Here is a 20,791-nt window from a genome sequence, read left to right on the forward strand (position 1 = left end):
TGTATTCTTGAATTCAGTCATGGCAGTGGAAGTCCTACACTAAAGGAGTTATTGCTCAGCACAAATTCGGGCCCAAACCATCATGGCAACTTCTCTAGCAGCACCTGAAATCTGCTTTGCTGAATCTTACGAGATGTACAGAACAAGAACAAACCACATGGAACATAACTTTTTTTCTTTGTGATACCCCCAATGCTTCTTACATACTGCTACCAATTCATGTAGGTGAAAGGCCAGCTTTGCTGTCTCTTCCTATATTATGCCACCTCCTTATTCCTTTCCTGCCCTCTTGGTCCCATCACCTCTCCTCACTGTGTTCTGTCATTTCCTTCCTCTCGTTTTGTGAATATCTCATCCATATTATCTGATTTCTCCAGAAAATTCTGCTAAGTTTTCCATCTTGCAAGTGCAAGTTGACCTGACCTGGTTAAAGATAGAGAATTCAGTCTGCACCACATTGTTTAATCCTGGCCACCTGAGATTGAATTGACCCTGTTTGAATGTTCAGATAACTTTTTATTTCTTTACAAGTCAATAGTTTCATTTCTGAAACCCAAAGAAACTTTTTTTCTCTGAAATCTGTATTCACTGAAAGCACAGAAAAGCATTCAAGGAACTTACTTAAAGAGATTAGTTTAAAAACTCAGCATGTGTCAAACCTCCAAATAACTTCCTCCGCACATTAACGATTCCTTTGATCAGCACTGGCTTTTTTACAATCCATCCTTTAGGGGCTCAGAGTATAAATTATGCATCAGTCACTCCAAAAATTTTTTCTTGGTAGATTTTTAATAAAGTCCCTGCACTGTTTGCACAAGCTATCAAAATGGTAAAATCTTTTTCAGAATGTAAAAATCCCTGGTTTTCTCCTTTTCTTTTTTTTTCTTATTTTTTGGTCTGCTGCTGCTAGGGCAAACAAGTATGAAAATAGATGGATTTCTGTTGTGTGGAGATATGAGCAACATACCTCTATGGCTTTCAGATTCAAGTGCCTCCTATTAACATCCAGAGACCACAAACTAAACATAGATTAAAAATATAAGTACATTCAAAATGTTTTTACAAAGTGACTCATGACTCCTTTTTCCTCAGTTGTCTACTGCCTCTTTATCAGGAAGTTCCACATTAATGCTTCAATGACTCAGGTCCATTCCAGTTGAGTTTGTGTTGCTGTTATTATTTTTTTCCTATTAAAATACTGTTCTACAAATAAGTATTTGGGAAAACGTATGTTAGATGCTCTTTGGTAAAGGGAAACAGCAGAAAAAAAAGCTTCCAGAAGGGTAAAAGGACCCAGCACATGCATGGCCATGTAATTTTCCCTGTAGAACTCCTATGACAACAACTTCCAGGTGAGATTCTTTCACTCAGGCCCTGGCATAAATCCTATGAAGCAAAGCTTCCCCATTTACAACTGTGAGATGGGAATACTGAATTTCCAGCTCCTCAGCCTCCTCTAAGCCAGTTAGACTCTTTCACTGACGTCACCTACTATCTGTCCCAATAGCCAAAATGTACTTTAGGTGTTACCTGTGAGCCTGTTATCAACAGTGATTTGAGCACTTTCCCCTTGAATCAAATATGGGATGTCCTCCCTGCAAGCCCAGTTTTAGTGAGCACTTCTCAGCCCACACAAGGACACAGTTCAGCTACCTCCCCATGTGCTGGGTCAGATCCAGAGTTCACGAGGCAGCACATTAGTAACCTGCTTTATTTTCTGTCACCAAACAGGAATTACTCCAGACAGTACAAAAAATACTTTTACTTTCTGTGGTGAAAGACTTTTTGCAAGTGCAAAAGGCTCCTGGTTACCCAACTCAGTTCTCACCAGAAATCTTCAATTTTCCTCCTTACTCCTGCTCCTCTGAACATAAAAAGCAAAGCACAGTGATTTGAATAGGACTTTAACCCTGCCAAACTGTAACAGCAGCACTTTAAACCCCTTCATACAGATGCCAGACATACATGTACCCCTATATTAATGATGCAGTACATTAGGTTTATTTCTAAGGTTTTCCTTCTCATATCTGTGATAGTCTGTCAGAGTCCCTTTGCAGCAGGACTTGGTGAGGAGCACATTGAGGCCTCAGGTCCACTGCAGTCAGGACAGCCTGACACAACCTGTGCTGACATTTTCACGTTCAGTGTGGCAGGTATCAGCTCACATTCACATTCACAGATTGAACTTTATGACTGCAACATTGTCTTACATTATGTCAGAGATGATGTGTGTGCTCATGAATGCCTGTCACTCTGCGCCAAATCTTTCTTGTGCATGTTGTGGCTGTCGTTTCACTTGTCTTTTATCTGTTACAAGAACACTGTCATGTTTTTCAATATTCAAGTACAACTCTCTGCTATCAAAGAACCTTACTATTTTCCTCATAAAGCTTCTCCACACACTCTGTTAGGTTGTCAGCTACCATGTAGGCTAGTCTCAGAAATATGTGTAAATTAAATAAAGGACACAAAGTCAAAAAACAGAAGAGAAAAATCCAGTGGATTGGTGTTTCCTGGACCTTTTTCTCCCTGAATGCATGTAATTGTATGCCAGAGAAACAAAAAGAAAATGCCCCCAAGCCACACTCTGGAAATTGCCAAATTGTTAGAGGCTACGAAGTCCAGCTTCTGCTCAAAACACATACAGAGGTAAATGGTAGCAGAAGACATTGATGGCTCTAGCCGCTCAAAGACTCCAGCTATTAAAAAAAATCATATTCAGACTTTAACCAGAAGCAAAAAACACTGGACAATTCTTAAAATGCGAAGGGGGAATTCAGTCAAAAGGATAAAGCCACTGTGTTTTTTCTAGGGAGGACGAGTACCAGTCAGCTCATTAAATAATTGCCATAGAGGGTAACTGATTACTTATTAGGTATGTTAGGTGCTGTGACTGTTGTCTTATTCTACGAGTTTCCAATTTAGTAACTTAAAAGCAAGTTTTTACATCAACAGGCCTGTGTCTGAGTTTATCTACCCTGATTTGAAAACAATTCAGGTACCTCCTTTAAATTCAGAGAGAGAAGTAGTGTATCCAGTGCACCCCAGGCATCCCTGCTCTCTAGTGGAGAGAGGGACCAAAGAAGGCTATCAGACACTTAGAGGTAGAGGTCAAAGAGGGGAAGGAAGAGGTTTTGCATACAAACTTTCCCAGTGTTGCTCATATATGATCATCAGCTTTTGCAGGTGCTTTAAAATGGCAATACTGCTTATCCTAAACTCGACAATCCAGTACTGCACGTGAGAAAAAGCCTGCTGGTCTTTAAATAGTAATGCACTTACAGTACCTGGGTTCTGTTTGTAGTGCTGTACTTGTGTATATTCATCTGATCAAAATGGTTCATTTGTTACACTTGCAAATTCTGGGGAACAGAGATTGTGTCATGTGCCAATGGTATCTCTGGTTTTGGTGGGAGTGTAGAAGGGCTCAGATGAGACCACAAGGAATCAAGGAAAATAAGGGAGAAAGGGAAGAGATCAACAAAGTCCAAGTGATCCTGTTTAGGTGAAGAGTCTCAAACTACTCCTAAAATGTCATGTGTTTTCTTTATTTCAGTGTTTACATACTCTGAAAACGGCACAGAACACTTTGGAGAAGAACCAAAAAGTATACATTCCCCGGTATGAGCATAAATTTTGTGATGATGCAATGGTGATGGGAAGTCATGTAAAACTCTTGTTTTTACGGCTGTCTGAGGACCTTGACTAGGTCTGATGGGTCACTGATATCTGACAGTCGTGTTCTTACACCATTTCTGGGCCGCTGGCCACAGCTGGAAGCAATACGTGTTACTGGATGGGCTTTTTGGTTTATCCTTTGTCATCACCTTATGTTTTTCTGCTTATTCCAAATGGATCTGGGAATGCAAAAGATCCAGTGTGCAGGCCATGTAATTACAATAGAGTTCTCATAATATAAAAACCACAGATTTGATTTTGAAAATTATTTCGTGTTTGCTTCAGCTGCTTTTTCTTTTTTTCCCCCAGATTAATAGTGGAAAAAGCAAGAAGAGAGAGTAGCCAGTCTTCTCTGTTGAAAACCCAACACAAAAAGCTTACACACATTAAAATCACATTTAAAAAGTGATTATCCTGCTCTGAATCTGGGCCTGTGCACTGTACAAGTCTAGCTCCATCCATAATGAGAACTGTAGACTAGACACCTTATATAATGCCAGTAGTGCACTACTGGGCTCAAAAGAGCTATCATATGTACTACTTTTTGAGAGAAAAAAGGCACACTCATTTTTAAGGTCTTGTCCCAAAGAGCAGCCAGTGCAAATTTCTGCATGTGTTCTTTGGAAGCCTGGAATTTGATTTTCAAGTTCAAATAATCTTCTTTCTAAATTAAGTTACTGCCTTAATGGTTTGCAAAGTACCTGGGCCATAGTCCTCAGAGCTGTGAGAGAAGAGAAATGATTCTGGCTAATTTATTCTAAGATCAGGTTCTGGTTCCTCTGTCTGTAACAAAGTGAATCAAATTCCTTTACAGAGCAGATATTTAAATTTTCTCTTTCTCTTTTTTTTAAAGGGACCATTTTATAAAAGCACGTTACAAATGAACACCTATGTTGCCTTGTACAAATTTGTACCACAAGAAAATGAAGACTTGGAGATGAGGTAAACTCCAAAATATTTGTTAGTTGATTTGACACACTTGCACTGATGGTCATATATGACTTTGGGGAAGGGAAGGTTTCTTCTGACATTTTTACTGCACATTTTTATAGATGTAGCCATCAAGATACAAAGATGTTCTCACAGTTAAAAAGAGCAGATGACCAATTCTTTTGGCGAGGATACAATAGATTAAAAGTTTCAAAAACACTTATATCACTTTAGGAGCAAGATGGCTTTCAGCTATAAAATGTTCTCAGTTGCTTTGTTTTTCAATCAGAAGTTTTCAGCTAGGAATTCTCCACCACTTCTCGTGTTCATGCTAAAAATTTTACCAGTCCTCTTTGATCCTCCCTCTTATTCAGTTGTGTCTGAAAAAAGAGAATGGTGTCCAGCTGCTGGATGGCAGTGTTCTCAGTGAGAACTTTGCAAAATAACCTTGTTAATTGCTATTTTTAGCACTTACTTCCTTAGTTCTGCATCAGTTGCTTGCATTAAAAGGTCTAATCCAAGCCCAATGAAGGAAAAGGACAGCTTTTCTTTCACTGAAAGGATTTTCTTCATGCTACTCACATGGTCTTGCTGGAGTTCTTAATGGGAAACATGTCACCTGTCTTCAAGGCATCCCTATATCAAAATAATCATGCATGTACCACAGAATTTAGGGAATTGGCAGAGAAATGCCCCTCTCCTCAGCATCTCCAACACTGAAAGCCTTTTCCCTGTTCCCAGCTGTGCCTTCTCACTGCTCTAGAACTAAAGGGGGGGATGCCATGCAGAAATTACAGGTTTTCCTATCATTCTGCTTTAATGGCATTTCCTGATCATTATTTTAGGAATGTCAGCTCTTCAGGAAATAACCACAGTACACAGCCATCTTTACTGTAACTTGCCAGCTATTCTGCTTGAAAGATTCCACTTTGCATCCTGCTCTTTAGGAGTGTATTCCATCTTGTGCATTTCTCCATGACATAGAATATCTCTCAGATAAACCTGCACTAGACCACCATCCTCATCCAGACCCAGAAATCCAGAAAGCACATCAACCTTCGACATCCTGCTGTTCCACATTTAAGAGGGAAAGTAGCCTGTGGTCTGAAACATTCTCTTTCAGGGAACACCAGACTCTTTCCAAGGATACCAGCTAGGATTTAGACTAGTCATACTCAACCACAGCAGCGCTGTTTGTCCTTTGGTCAGAAATTCAGTAATATTTGTGTTAACGTTGTTCCATAAGGGATGCCAAATAGCTGGTAATGTTGTTTTGTTACTGCAGAGCCAAGATCCAGCTCTGTTGCATGAATTCCCATTTAGTGTAGTTGAGGTGCTGGAGGTGGGTTCAGCAGAGCAATGTTGTCAAGCACTGTCCAGGGAACCCAAGTTGGGAACCAGCCAGGCATTGATCAGCTCCATCATAACAAAGGCAAGTAGCAGGGGAAGGACCTAAGCTGAAAGGAAGAGTTAGGGCAGATTTCTGGAGTTCCCAGCTCATCTCTGAGAGGATACAATGAGTGGCAGATTACTGCAGTGAAGGTGTGTACCCCTGATTTCAGCTGAAACTGGAATTTACCACAGCCTGGATTTCTTCCCTAACAGCAGGAGCAGTCAGTCAGATTTTCCAGTGCTCTGGCATAATTAAAGTAGGACATTGCAGTAATAGACTTGTTCTAAGAGATGGCCTTATATTACAAGAGAGAATCCTAAAGACAAGCTACTTCGTGTTTCAGACACTGCAGAGAATGGAATGGAATGGAATGGAATGGAATGGAATGGAATGGAATGGAATAGAATAGAATAGAATAGAATAGAATAGAATAGAATAGAATAGAATAGAATAGAATAGAATAGAATAGAATAGAATAGAATAGTATAGTTGGAAGGGACCTGCAGTAGGCCCTGTAGGGACTTGCCATGTTGCCACCTCCTGAAACCTAGATCACTGAGGTAGAGCAGACAACTTATCCAAAGTTGTGATTTACAGAAGAAAAATATGAGACCTGACTGATTTCAACTAGTAGTAAGAACCAATTAGGTTATTAGCAGCCTAAATCTAGGGGGCAAGAATAACAGATGGGATTTCTATTTTAAATCCTTTTTGGAGATTAAAGACATCTATATTAGCTTTCTTCTAGGAAAAAGAAAATCAACAAAATCAACAGGCCTTCAACCTAAAATTCTCTGTGCTCAGGCAAGTGACAGGGAGAGACTTTAGGTTCAGTTGCCATCTTTCTTTGACAGCCAAATAAATTTCTATTTTCTGGCTTATTTTCTAACAACCAAGCTGAAGAGTATGGGTTGGACAAGGCTCTCTAAATCCTTCTTGTTGAAAGTGTTTTTCCTTTATGTGTAACGACTCCAATGGTGTTGGCCCCACTTTATTCACTTTGAAATTACAGGATCCCTTAAAACCTATTTGAGTGTTTCATATTAAATATTAACTGTAGTAAAGGTCTCATATATACTTTCCCATTAAAAAAAAAAAAATCTTTTACCACTGGGATACCAAGCTGTCCATTTTCTCTAGCTTCCTTCCTCACCTCAGTAACATTTAATTGTTCCAAACACATTGAAACAGGTTCTTGAGGAGGGCTTGAACAAAATCCTGTTTCAGATTGCACAGTTAGAAAACTAAATGCCTGTTTCTCCAGTTGTCAGCAGCAATTATAACCACTTGGAAAGAGACCAGAGGCCCACCACTGACCACACATCCAGCTGCATACTGGACAGATCCACATTTTCTATGCATGCTCTGAAAGAGCCTGTTAAATTGGACCTGTTATCCATCTTAACAGATGCTCCAGATGTGTTTTCAGGCTCTTGTGTTGATACCTCAACAATACAGTGAGCCTAACAGAGAAAGCTGAATAATTAGGGGTCAACAAATAATTTTATTAAGATCAAGAAATGTCTCTTATCCAGCAAACAGAGCTTTCTGGAGTTAATCCCTTTGGAAATGGTCTCCCACTTACGTTCTACAACATACCACTATTATAAGTACATAGGAATGTTGATGAACTGCCACCAGTGGGGGGGAAAAGGTCAAATAACTGTTCAACTACCTGCACAAAATCAGCTTAGCAAATTTTGCTATTAGTGTTTCCAGCCAAATTATTCTCCTAGCTCTGCTTTGGACCTAGTCAGCTGGATGCTGATACTTAGCAATTACAACTCAGCACCACACATTAGAAAGGTAAATATGTCCCATTCAAATAAAAAATACATTCTTGGGCAAAATTATATCCCTGCTGACTAATTGCCTTTGTCAGTAAAATAGAACTATTTTCCTGCCACCTTCCTTCTGCAATCACAGCTTGAAAACACAGATGATGAAGCAGTGTGTCCCAACACTGTGAAATGCCTTAAAATAAAGCAATAATGCCTTTAACAAAGAGGAACTGTATTTTAAACAGTTCCTTAATAAACAGGAAGCAAAACTTCCAGTTCATAGATGTTGTCTCAAAATAAAGATACAAGAGATATCTCTCCAAGATACAGAGACTGCCTTTCTACAGTAACGTGTGTGACTGAAGAAAACCTTGCCACCTTTTTGGGTCTACCTTCAGTGAATGCTCAAACAAAATAACCATGTAAGGACCACCTTCCTATTGGAAGGGAATTGTGAAAGCTGATTCAACATGACAATTAAGAATCATCTTATTCCTCTTCTAATTACAGGCCAGGAGATATGATCACACTTCTGGAAGACTCTAATGAAGACTGGTGGAAGGTATGTGCTAATCAGTTTATATCTGTTTTCTTTCCAAAAGGAAAAATATCTTGTTTTCAATACTGAAATTGTATTAAGGCTTCTACTGTCAGCAGTCTTCTTCTATCAATATGTTTCCTTCATAGGGGAGAATTGATGACAGAACTGGATATTTTCCTGCTAACTTTGTTCAGAGAGTGCAACAAAATGAGAAGATTTACAGGTGTATCAGGACATTCATTGGCTGCAAGGAGCAGGGACAGATAACTCTGAAAGAGAACCAGGTAAGATCCTCTGTGCTGGACCCTCACTGGACTCACTAGACCATCCAGCAATCTTACCAATGACTGAAGGGAAAATTATGCAACATGAGGACAGGCAGATTTTTTTACTGAAATTTTTGACGGTTTCTTATTTGAATGGTAACAGTGTTTAGTAGCCAGTTAAGAGCAGTGTTTGCCTTGTGCAAACACATACTTGATGCCTAACATAGCCTGAATTTTCAGTTTCACAGACATTCATAGTGATACTTTACACATTTCTCATGCTCTTACTGTCTTTAGAGGGATGAACACAGAGTCTTACCAGTAGACCTTGTGTGCCTGTAAAATGATCTGGTTTTCTCCTCACTATTAGAGCTAATCTAATAAAAGATAGTACCTCCCTCTCCAGATCCTAACTTACCTAAAGATCTAAACACAGCCCATGGTCTTTGCTTCAACAGGAAGAGAGTTAAGACAGCATGACACAAAGCTGTAAATCCTAAATGTGACACTTGTTCGCCAGTTGCAAGGTATATTTAATCCTTTTTTGTGTGTGTGTCATCACTTACATACCCCCTCTACAGGCTGTAATATATTTTAAACTTTAAGTGCTCCTGTGAGCTTAAGTACACTATGTACAGGGAGGACTTGCAGGGTCCATTCACCCTGGTGTATTTTCAGCAGCTCCTTCTATTTTGTGTCCTTCAGGTGGGTTCACTAGGCACAAGCCATGACCCAGAACCTGCATTAAGGGACAGGTTTGTGGCACAAGCTCATCTAAATAGGATGATGACGTACTAAGGGTAGACACAGCTTGAGTTCTCTGAAATCTGGATGCAACTGAAAGGTAGATTTTTTCCTCACTGCACCTTGCAAAGCCCAGTGTTTATCTGCCTCGTTAGGTCTCTCCTTTCCTGTGGTAATTGTGTCACATCACCAGAAATGGTTTGCCTTATAACCTGAACTGCCACTGATTTTAATAAAGTGGAGGAGAAGCCAGAACCAGTGTTGACTTGAGGGCTGTAGATTTTTCCACACAGAACTTCTTTAATGCTTCACTACACTGGTGGATAAGATTAACTTACAGCTTGGCTGCTGCTGCTTTGTGGGCATAGCAAAACATAAAAGTGCTAACAATCCTTGGGTGCACACAGGTTTTTAAGGAAGGCACAGAAATACAGTGACCAGAATATATTTTGGCTGCCCCTGTACACATAATACATTGGGCAGCTCTGCAGTTTCTAGAAAGAAAGTTCTTACCATATTTTTACCCAATATCTCTTTTAATTTTTTTCTGTCTGTACAGGCAGAAAAAAGAAATATTACCAGAGCAGAACAAGAGCTTTTGGAGGCTTTATGTTCTGAAATAAGCAATACACAAGGGCAAGGGTAGGAAATGGTAGTGTTGGAACATGGCATGCCAGCATGAGGGAATGGTCAAGATCTGTGTCACTTCTCATTAGTGGGTGTACCAGATCATCTCTGTCAGCGTGGCTACTGCTGAAACAGTGAGAGCCCAGTTGCTTCCCTCAGCTCTCACAGAACCACAGTTTCCAAGTGGGCAGCTCTGGCAGCTTCATCTAAACACAAGGGCTTTCCTATTGTCCCTATTTCATAATAGCATCACAAAGGGAGCTCGGAGTCAGGGTGCCTCATCCTCTCTGGCAAGGCAGGAGGTAAAGAAAGGGATGAATTGATCCTGTTCCCCTACTACCTAACTTTTTAAAAAAACTTTTTCAGCTCTATCTCAAGCCCACACAAATGCTGAGGCTGAATATGAATGCTGTCTGGTGCTTGCTCGATGTGGGAGAGGCTTCAGAGGAAGAAAGAAATAAATATTTGTTGTGAAACAGGGGGCAGAGATCAGACTGCACAAACACATGAATGCAGAGACATGAGAGGAAAAGAGCAAAGCAAACAGATCCCACTCCTCTCTCACACAAATTATGCAAAAGGGGGACATTTGAGTAGCTTGAAGGTCATTTTGAGTAATTTCCAGGTGGGACAGCCTCCGTGAGGCTATGGACACTTGCCTGCTTCCTGCTGTCCCTCCATACTGGGCACAATTTTTTATATTTTTTATTAAAAGCAACTCTACCTTCACTGTGGAAAAACTCTTATTGTAAGCAACATTTTAACTGTTATTGAGAATTTTTTACTTTAAAAATTTATTTTATATTTCCAAAGTCAAATTTCCTTTCTTCTTTCTTCAGCCTTTCTTCATTTCCCTTATTTTCTGTTCTTTATTTCTCCATTGTTTTACATGTGAAGCAGAGAGAGAGGTGCATAGGGGAAGGAGTGGCTAAAACAAAGTCATCTGAATGGGACTCCTGGGAAAACTTTGGCAGAATTTTTTTTTGTTTTGTTCTGTTGGGAATTTCTGCAGAATGCCATCAGCCACGTCACCTGTCTCCGGGCACAGTGTTCAGAGTGCTGTGAATGCAATACATGTACAATGTGCAAAGCACTGACTTCTTCCAGATTAGCAAACAGGGGAGATTATTCATCACTACTTATTCCTGTCAAGTCTCACTTTAGCTAGAAAAACTCATTAGCTGGTCTAATAAATTCCTGTGACTATAGGATGGTGAAGTTACTTCACTGAGTCCCTTTCCATGAGGTCTAACAAGAGCACAGAACCATTCTGACAATGAAAGCAAGGATGATACGCTAACAGAAAAACTTATCCTGTGAGAATGACATGAATTTTCTTTATATTTCTTGATACCTCCCATGGTTTATTCTTCAGGTCTCTGTCCTCTCACAGCCTATATTAATTTTTCTGGGTAAAGAGTCTGCTCTTGTAAGTCAAAAGGCAATAAATTCATATCAACAAAGCTACATGGCTACCCTAAGAAAAGCCATTTTAAGATACAAGCAGAGATACTTTCAAAGTTTGAGGCACAGTGATACTTTTTCTGGAATCATTTGGCAGTTTCATGCCTTGGAAATAACATTTGGAGTTTCCGCTTCATGCACTCTTTCTGGCAAAGCCAGCATTCAGGGAGAGGGCTGAAGAATAACCACAATTTGTTCACCCATCTTGAGCAATATGCACAAGCTAGTCTTCACAAAGGACCCCTTGAAAATTTCACTATGCAATATGAAACCCAGGCTGGAGGATAAAAAGTGTACTGCTTCAGAGATGCCAACATCTTGGAGTTTAAGTTTCACTGACAGATTTTTGAGTCTTAAAACCAGTTCAGAAGATGACTGGGCACCACTGGGCTCAATCAGAGATCTGTAGGAGGTTGCCAGGCATAGCCCCTGACATCAGTAAATCAAGATTATCAATAGGGAAACCAAACCTGACCAATTTTGGTGGCTTTCCACACATTCAAGCTGTTCTCACAAACAATATGAACAGCATAATTTCCAACTCTGATTGTATCATCACTTTTACATATGCAATATTTTCTCCAGCCTGTAACTTCTGCTCTAGACTACCCAAATTCATTACCAAACATTATACAAATAGTTCTTTGCATGTCAACAGGCTCTGATTTGACCTATGTTCACAAAAGAAAATAAAATTCCCAATATCTAATATATCATCAATATTTGGAAAAGCATCTCTTAAAATATCTTAAAGGTATTTGATCATCCTTATTTTTTAAAGAGGTCAAAATAATCTGCTGTTTGAATGTCTGTTTCTACTTTGAAAAAGATCCTACTCACACCTTTTCTTGGCTGCCTCTGATACTTACAGTCACACTAACACAAATTAGTTTAGAGCCGGGCTTTTTGTATTTAAACAACAACAATTGATTTTAAATTGTGCAAGTGATCTTGGGCAACAGAAATTACCCCAAATCATGACATTTGTAACAAACTGGGAATCAGAAGCTCTTTGCCTCATCCAGAGTGCACTGTGAGTTTACACAGAAGTCAGTGCAACATTTTGTGATGGGCGTTTTACAAATGTCTCATATCCACAAGGCTGGGCTTAATAAGGCAGGATTGGAGGACAGGTCTACAAACCCAGGAAATCCACCTCTCTCAGGTCATCTGATTAGCCTGGTTGCTTTGTTGCTACCTGGCTTTTCACCTCATTTCCTATGAGTTACTTTATGTCCCGATATTTTTGGGATGCTGTAAAAGAAGCTGAGCTTCTAAGAGCGTGACTCAGCTGCCTTTGAAAATCAGTTTTGTCACAGTGACTTATGCATTCAAATGAAATCACTTAAAAGGCAAACTCATCACTGGAAGTGATGTTGCAGCTCTTCATGTGTTCCCCAGCTCTGAGTGCTGCACCTCACAGCTAGGCTGAAAGGGAACAGGGTTGTTTTCCAGCTCTCCCTGATTTGCATTGACATCAGTCTTGCTGAGAAGGGATGGGTGCCCCCACTCATTCAGGGATGCTGAGTGACACAAAAGATTTGCAGGAGTCCAAAACAAGGGCACAGATCATCCAGTCTAGTCCAGGTCTTCTTTAAAACCTTAAGTGATATAGGTAAAACAAGAGAGTGTTCTCGGTCCAAAAGTTAGTGAAACAACTGATATAAAACCCTTCATCATCATTTGCCCTATGACTCTATGGGTTTGGAAACTGAATGGCTCAGCATTTCCATCACAATGCTCTCACAGGCAAGGACCTTGGTGCGCTGGCAGCAGCAGATATAGAAGCTCACAGTGTCCCTGTGCTGTCATTCTTGCAAACAGAAGACTTGAACTTGCAGACCTTTTGACCTGGCACACTCTACAGGCTCCAAGACAGCTCTTGAAACTGTACTGCCCTCAAACTAAAGTCCTACTTCATCAGAACTGGTCTGTGCCTGTCAGATGGGTTAATTATGTGGAAGAAAGAAGAGCTGCAAAAAGTTACAGCAATTTCAAAATTACTCCCAAAGAGAACTGGCCATTTAAGCCCAAATTCAAAGCACAGGATTTAGAAAAACAGGAATTACCATGCAGGTCAAAGGACAGTTTCCTAATTGCTCATCTCCCCCACCTGCTCAGGGCTGACTGACACATAAAAAATTCTCAGGGCAGCTGTTGACAAGTTTAGACAACAGTCACAATCTGAATGTTTGGGGGGTTTTTTTACTATTTTTTAAAAGATAATGAGATAAAAGAATGGGGAAGTAACTTTATAATAATAGATCCCAATTTCAGATAATTCTGAAGATAACTTTTTGAGTGAGAAATAGCCTGAGGTGTGGTTTCTTACCCTGCGGATTACTCCACTACTAATATCTTGAGCCAGAGTGCAAGAGCAAAATTCCAACCATCCACCTTTGTATTCCTACCAAATTCACTGAAGAGTGGTTTCTCTGGCTCACTTTTGTAGTCAGGCCAGCAGCTTGCCATCCAAAACATGCCAGCCTGCATAGCTGCCATTTGAAGCAGTTTCCAACTTAATTCAGAAAACCATGACCACCTGTGGCACCTCGTTCCTTCACAACCATCATCTTTGCCATCTCTCATCAAGGCTAATCATCAACAACAGCTGATCCATCAGCAGAAATTCAAAACTCTGGATGCTACCATGTCCTCATCGGGATTACTCTGAATTAACACCTATGTAAGAAAATCAAGAGCCAAATCTCCAGGCTACAACGTGTGAGTGAAATCCTTGGCAGCATACATAAAAGGGGTTGAGAGCAAAAGTGGCCATAGATGGTATTTTATTCAGTCTTCTCTGAAAAGTGCAGATTTGGAGCAGCTCCAGAGCTTTGCAAAGTTCCAGCAGCTGTCACAGACCCAGGAGACCTCCTGAGTGGCACAGGATTATGAAAGTGTGACATTTTGTGGCTGAGCTTATTCTGCCCCTGAACTCTAACCTTCCTGGGAAAGCAGTGAGAGAAAACTCTGCCATCTGGGGTCTGGCGCATGCAAGGCTTAGTGTCTTAGTATGAGAGAATTTCAGCTGGGATTTGGGAGAATTCAGATGTGTGTATTGGTATGTAGAGTGAGAGTTCTCACATAAAGGCACTGTACACCTCATGCCCAGTGAAAATCTAAAGCTGCTGTAGCAGAGGACACACTGATATCAAGGTGCACTCAAATGAGTAACAAAAAAAAAAAAAAATACCCCACTCCACTGAAAATAGAAACCTGCCATATTTTTCACTCCAAAAACAAAGAAAAACAGTATTCAGAAAACTCAGTATTTTTTTTTTGTCCACACATCATTCTGCTGATAATACAAGACAACAGGGCAAACCACTCTGCTCTTGCAACATGTTCTGCACAGCACCAGAGAGGTTAAGCACAAAAATGCACCAGGCTTAGTGAGCAATGTAGATCTGCTGGAGATGTGATAATTTTGGGGATCCTATCAAAAAGCTAGAAGTCTTGCAAACATCCTCAGTTAGGAGAAAAATGCACTCCTTTTAACCACCCAGTTCTAGTTATGGAGAAGCTGCAAAGGTTCATGGAAGTAGAGATCAACTGAAAAGGGGAACTTTTCCACTAATGTTCCTTCCCACACTTGGACAGTCTTCCATACATGGCCATCCTTAGTCTTGTGCTTCTTTGCAGGTTTTTTCTCTCATCATTTCTTTCTCAGGGACAGAGACCAACATATAGCAGTAGTTAGAAACACCTTTCACTGTCCATGTGCTTTGCACCTCTCTGTTTTGAATGGTGATGTGACTGCAGAGGAAGCAGTAGCTGTGCTGGGGATTCATGACATAAATGAGTTTGGCTGTTTTGTCACAGAACCTAAACTAGACAGCATCAATTCTAGACCTCTCCCACGCTTTCCATGTGATTTAGCCCAAACAACAATACATTATTCATTCTAATTGCATGTCAGCCCCGTTGGTGTGCTCAGTCATTCTGCCCCAGGGATCCAATTCCATTAATGTTGAGTAGGCAGGATAAGTAAGAAAATTAATGAGTCCATTTACTTTCCAAAACTTTGTCTGCAGGTACAGAGATCCACTTACCTATTTCCAAATACTAGAGGCGGTAAACATGAAGCAGCTTCACCACCTTCTTTTCATTTCCTTCTGGCAGCATCAGTGCTTGCTGCTAGTAAATTTTATGCAACAACAGGACAAGCTGGCCTAGAATTCAGACGTGGTATTTAGGTGTCACCCATAATAGTCATGCTGAAATGGATTTATCTAGGAATACTTTAGGGCTATTTTTGTTCGTTTCATATCCTGTGAATTATTGTAAATAAACATTGTAAATACTTATCAGACAGAGATGAGTGTTAGTCCAGATAGAGGGCTGGCACTGACATCATGAGAAATCAGTGTGTGGAGTGGTCTCAATAGGACCATCAGTTTTCCAGCTATATTTTAACCTTGTTTGACTAGTAGGAAATATATAGTTCTTTGGCACAGACGTTTGAAAACAAGTCTTTATTTGGTGTGGTGCTGTGCCCAGTCTAATGTGCCTGTGCCACTAGGCTTTCAAAAGGCTTGGCCCTTACCAGATGTTTCAAGAAGGGCCTTAAAGTGGAAATGCCTGAGATGAGAAAGGTCAGGAGGAAATGAAAGCCTTTACCACAGTGTAACATTTGTGCTAGTATAAAACCACATGATTTCAGGACTGCTCCCCTGCAGAGCAGGTGGTAAGGGAACACTCTCAAAGAGCTGGATTTGGGTCACACATTTCGGTATCCAAAACAGGCATCTGCAGGTGCGAGGGCTGAGCAATTGTCATAATCCACTGCTTGTCTCAGAAGTACTGAGGCTCCTTTAACATGCAAAAGAGAATATGCTTGCATTCAGGTCACCTGCTACAAGTGATTCATGATTAGTTTTCACCATTAGGTGCTGAGGGAGTCAGCTCATGATCTGAAATACCCATTTTTCTCACACACAGACAACTTCAGCATGATCATTACAGTAGGCTGAAGTCAACATTCAAGTTTCAAAATCTTTTGTCCACCACAAAGCTCTTAACAATTTTGATATCTCTCATGTTTATGTGGCACTTCAGGGAGATAGGGGAAAGGTAAGTCTCTAAATATGTGAGTGTGAGATTCTTATCAAAACAGTGAGAGTCCAACAGGGATTATTCTACTTATAGAAGTAATTAGCAGGATGTCTAACCTGCCTGCTATAGATCCTGGAATAATTTGTCTCTTTGATCATGGCAAAGAGTTTAACATTTTGATACCTTTTCTGTATTCAGATTTGTGTGACTTCTGAAAAGGAGCACGATGGCTTTATCAAGGTATACAGCGGGAAGAAGAAAGGCTTTGTCCCCATAGACGTCTTAGAAAACATCTGATTCCAACAGCCCACTCCCTGCAGTGGGAGCCCTTTGTTGGCAACGCCTGTCTGCCTCATCTCACACTGTGTCAACCCAGATGGGCTGTCTTGCAGATGTTCAGGGAAATAGTGAGAAAACTGCAACAACATGAAGAAAAAGACATTTCGACTGCCACAGCAACACTAAAAATACGAAAAGTTGAATGTTTGAAAGAAAATGTAGTCAGAAATCACCAGGAAAATGAGAGGCCCTTGGATTGTAACGGGAATAAGGTAAGAGAGGGAGAAGAACAGAGCCTGGGCTGATTCCTGGTGCAAGACGGCTGCTACAACCCTGACGGAGACAGACAGCTTGTTCTGAAGGACTAAACTAGCGTCCTGTTCTTGTGTCCTAGAAAACTGTCGGACTGCTTTCTTGTTTGAAGTGTGTACTTTGGGGGAGGGGGGAAAACGCCGTTCAAACTGTCCTCGTACTACAGTCCAATGCTTGTAGTAGAGTGTGGCTGTGGTCCCACAGATTCGTCCCCAACCGAGTTTAAGCGTTTAGTCCTGGTGTTTAGTCTCATAACAAATCTGTTTGGAGACACCGTGTGAATGTCAGTTCGAGAAATGCACTGTGCCCTGGAAGCTGGCAACTTTCTCTTTCTGTGCAATCTTCCCGTAGGAAAGAGTAGCGAATTTGTGTGTCCTTTGTTTTCTCTGTATATGAACAAAAGCTCTCAGCGTATGTTGGGTGTGTGTTGGCTGCTCTCATAGGTCACAAAAATAGCTGATCCTTGGATTCACAAGCCTGCTTGGAAGCATTGCTCTGTGTTTCCTTCACCCTGATCTGGTGATACAGAAAATGGGTAAAACACTGGGAGGTAGCCACAGGCTTGAAACATTTTATATTTTTTTGTGTTTATTGCACTTAAAACATTTTATATATTAATCCTATTTATAAAAAAATAAAACAGTTATATAACCCACTGGAAGGCTGTAAATGTTAGGAAAGGACAGGCTGCACACAGGACTGAAGTCTGTAATTATCAAAATGCAGAACTCGTGACAAAAAGGCACCGAGTGTCTTGGCGGTGTGCTCACACACCAAAGCTCTCTTCTCCATTTGCTAAATAGAAGTTTTGCAGATTCAGCAGTAAATACACCAACATAAATTTTTCCTTGGCATAAACCACCGTGATCATCCCTTGAGTCTTTTCCATGCAAGTGAGACTGTGCAGACATCCCTGTTTTGTCCATATAAGCCTCCATCTTCAGATGTGTTCTGGGCACAGGAACCTTTCAGGGAGCGGTCTGTAGGATCTGTGAGTCTTGACTAAATTACACAAGTCAGTCAGGGCCAATTCTGTTGTAGAGCAGGAGCCTATGATATTTGAAGACAGGGAACCTAATTTCCAAGTATTTAATTGGATGTAATTGCACCAAATACACTTAAACAGCTTAGCATGCATTATGACGTACAGATTAAGCCCTATCCTAAAGCTCCATGCTGAATTCATGCCTTCTTTGACTAGCTTGAAACTAAATGCCTGTCTTTTCAGTGACTAACCACAAATTGGTGTCCTAAATCCTGCTGCTGCATGCCAGGCTAGTATAGGCCTTTGCAAAGTTGATGCTCTTTCTAAAAAAGCAGCTACTGATCCTGTTCCCATGTATTGAGTCAGGTTGAATCTGTGTTGCATAGCCCAGGTCTCAGTAGCCGAGTTGCCCTATCTGAATTGATGATCTTGCTCAAAGCCTTATAAAATCCAGGTGAAATCTACACTTGACCCGAAGTTCTCAGAGCAGATTGGTCTTCAGTCTCTTAGAGACATATTTTGCTGCTCTTATGCATCCTTTAATTGCAGAGGAAGCTGCAGGGCTGCCAGCTGCTGAAACACGGCCCTTTATAATGCAACCAGTCCATACTGATTATGAACAAACTCATGGCTGATCAGAAGTATCTGATTTCATACCTTCTGTGGGAATATCAGCAGGGTTTTTTTTTTTCCACTTCAAACAACATTTGCTCAGCTCATTTTCTTAAACAACCAATAAACTCAGTGGGAGAGGATTCTGTTAATCCTTAAGGATCAAGAGGAAAAGCAGTAGAGACATATTAAACCAGTCTGCTTTATAAGATTATTTTATATATATATATATATATATATATATATACACCCATTCAAAGGAAAAACTCAAATGTTTGTTACAACTGAAGTATTTGCTACTTTTGATCAGGCCTGTCAAGTGGAGAAAAGGAAATCTGCATTAATCTATACATATGTGCTCTTGTTTACATGATTGCATCATACTGTGATTCCCCCCTTTTTCAGTCTTCTATGACTTTGATTTATCCCTACAATGTGCATCATACTATTCAAAGAGTTATATGAATATTACCTACAAATCACAATGGCCTTTAATCCATGTCAGTTTTATTCCTTTTGATACTGAGCAATAAATAATAATAAAGTGACTGAGTAAAAACAAAACAGGCCTTATGTAGACTGCATTACATCTGAGAAACTATTGCTTCTGAACCAAAGCTTTCATGTTTATCTTTTCTTTGTGTTTTGGTTGGATGCTTGCTTGCTTTTGTCTTTTCACTGGGCTTTTGCTGCCATTCAATATGTAGATGTAATTTATGCTTAATTTAGCAAGAAGCACATATCATACATGAGTCTTACTTTAAGCATGTGATTCATTGGCTATTTCCATGCTTGAAGCTGAAGTACTTTGCTAAATTAAGGTCATTTTACTCAAATTTATTTTGGATGCCTTACTCTTAATCCAGACAAGTATTTCATCACTTTTTTTACTACCATATGCAGTTTGCAATAGGTACTGTGTTAGCAAGCAGTTAAAAATCAGACAGAAGATGGAATGGATTTTATCCAATATATGTTAAGAAAAATTGAATTTTAGGAGATAAATGCTGCTCAGATTTAATTTAATATTCTGCTTAATAAAGACTATGTGATGGTTGGAAGGAGAATAGAAGTGTATGTGTCTTGGCTTTTTTGCATCAGACTGGAATTTTCAGTTACCCAACTTGAAGCACAGTCACTAAACCCATCAGCAACAGATGTTACTGAGCATTTCCATTTAAAATTTACAGCACTTGCACTTGCCACATTTAGTAAACCATTTTTAATGTATTTCTGCAAAGAATGTAACGTGTGGACTCAGAGGGAAGCTTTGTGGTGGGGCCACCCTGAACACTTGTTTCTGGCATATCAGAAAGTAGTTTTAGCCATTCAACATCTCATCACAGCATAAAACTGCCTGTAGAATATTTTCCTATGTGCTGGGAACAGCTGACCAACATGAATTGAGTATGAGCTGCCCAAATTGTGATCTTCTCCCTTCAGTAAATAACACAGTATCACAGTTTACTATGACCTCTTCCTACACTTGGACTCAGTGACTCCATCTGGAGATGAGTGCTGCAGCCCAACATCATTCAGCTGTGGATTCATTGCCCCAGTGGAACTACCACATTTACGCCTACAAACTCTGCATACCTTAGAAATGCTTACAGCCCCTTTTTTCTAATTATTTGTCAAGATTCGATTGACTAAATATAGCACTCAGTGCCATCAGAGGAGCACACACAGGGTTGGCAGAAAGTGTCATGGGAGACTTGGAAGAGCTGCAACCTTCTAAAGAAGCCACTGGAGACCATGTAGGTTTTCTAAAATGGAACTAGACAGATGTCTTTGTAAAATTAACCCGACTCATTTATTTTAAATATGTGCAGACAAGTCTGATTTATTGAGCATTTAAAAGACACCTTTCCGCAGAGGATGCTGAATAAATGCAGTATGCCATATCAATCTTATCCTATTTAAATCCAAAGTAAAAAAGAACCCTTGACTGCCATAGGGACTAAAGTTCATTATTTTGCAAAAGGCTCATCAGTGTTACCCTTCTCCCAAAAACCTATGATGCCATTTGTCTGATCTATTTATATCTGTACCAGATAACACCTGACTACCACATATCTTGTACTTTTTACTGTATCTCTGGAGGTACTGCTCATGATTATT

At 40.2% G+C, this 20,791-nt stretch overlaps 1 protein-coding gene across 2 annotated transcripts in view; it reads left to right on the forward strand.

Annotated features, from left to right (window-relative positions):
* The window catches only part of STAC (SH3 and cysteine rich domain), a gene marked incomplete at both ends in the record, with an annotated part of 68,641 nt that extends 51,862 nt beyond the window's left edge, over positions 1-16,779 (forward strand). The window contains 5 exons of one of the 2 annotated variants that reach the window (XM_084206054.1): positions 3,557-3,621; positions 4,526-4,620; positions 8,293-8,344; positions 8,470-8,607; positions 16,681-16,779. In XM_084206054.1, the coding sequence (XP_084062180.1) occupies positions 3,557-3,621; positions 4,526-4,620; positions 8,293-8,344; positions 8,470-8,607; positions 16,681-16,779 (449 nt within the window). The remainder of the gene's footprint in view (positions 1-3,556; positions 3,622-4,525; positions 4,621-8,292; positions 8,345-8,469; positions 8,608-16,680) is intronic. The other variant, XM_084206055.1, reaches the window with a different exon arrangement.
* Between the last annotated feature and the right edge of the window lie 4,012 nt (positions 16,780-20,791).

This window comes from Fringilla coelebs (genome assembly GCF_963513975.1).
Source record: "Fringilla coelebs genome assembly, chromosome: 1".
Classification (NCBI taxonomy): Eukaryota; Metazoa; Chordata; class Aves; order Passeriformes; family Fringillidae; genus Fringilla; species Fringilla coelebs.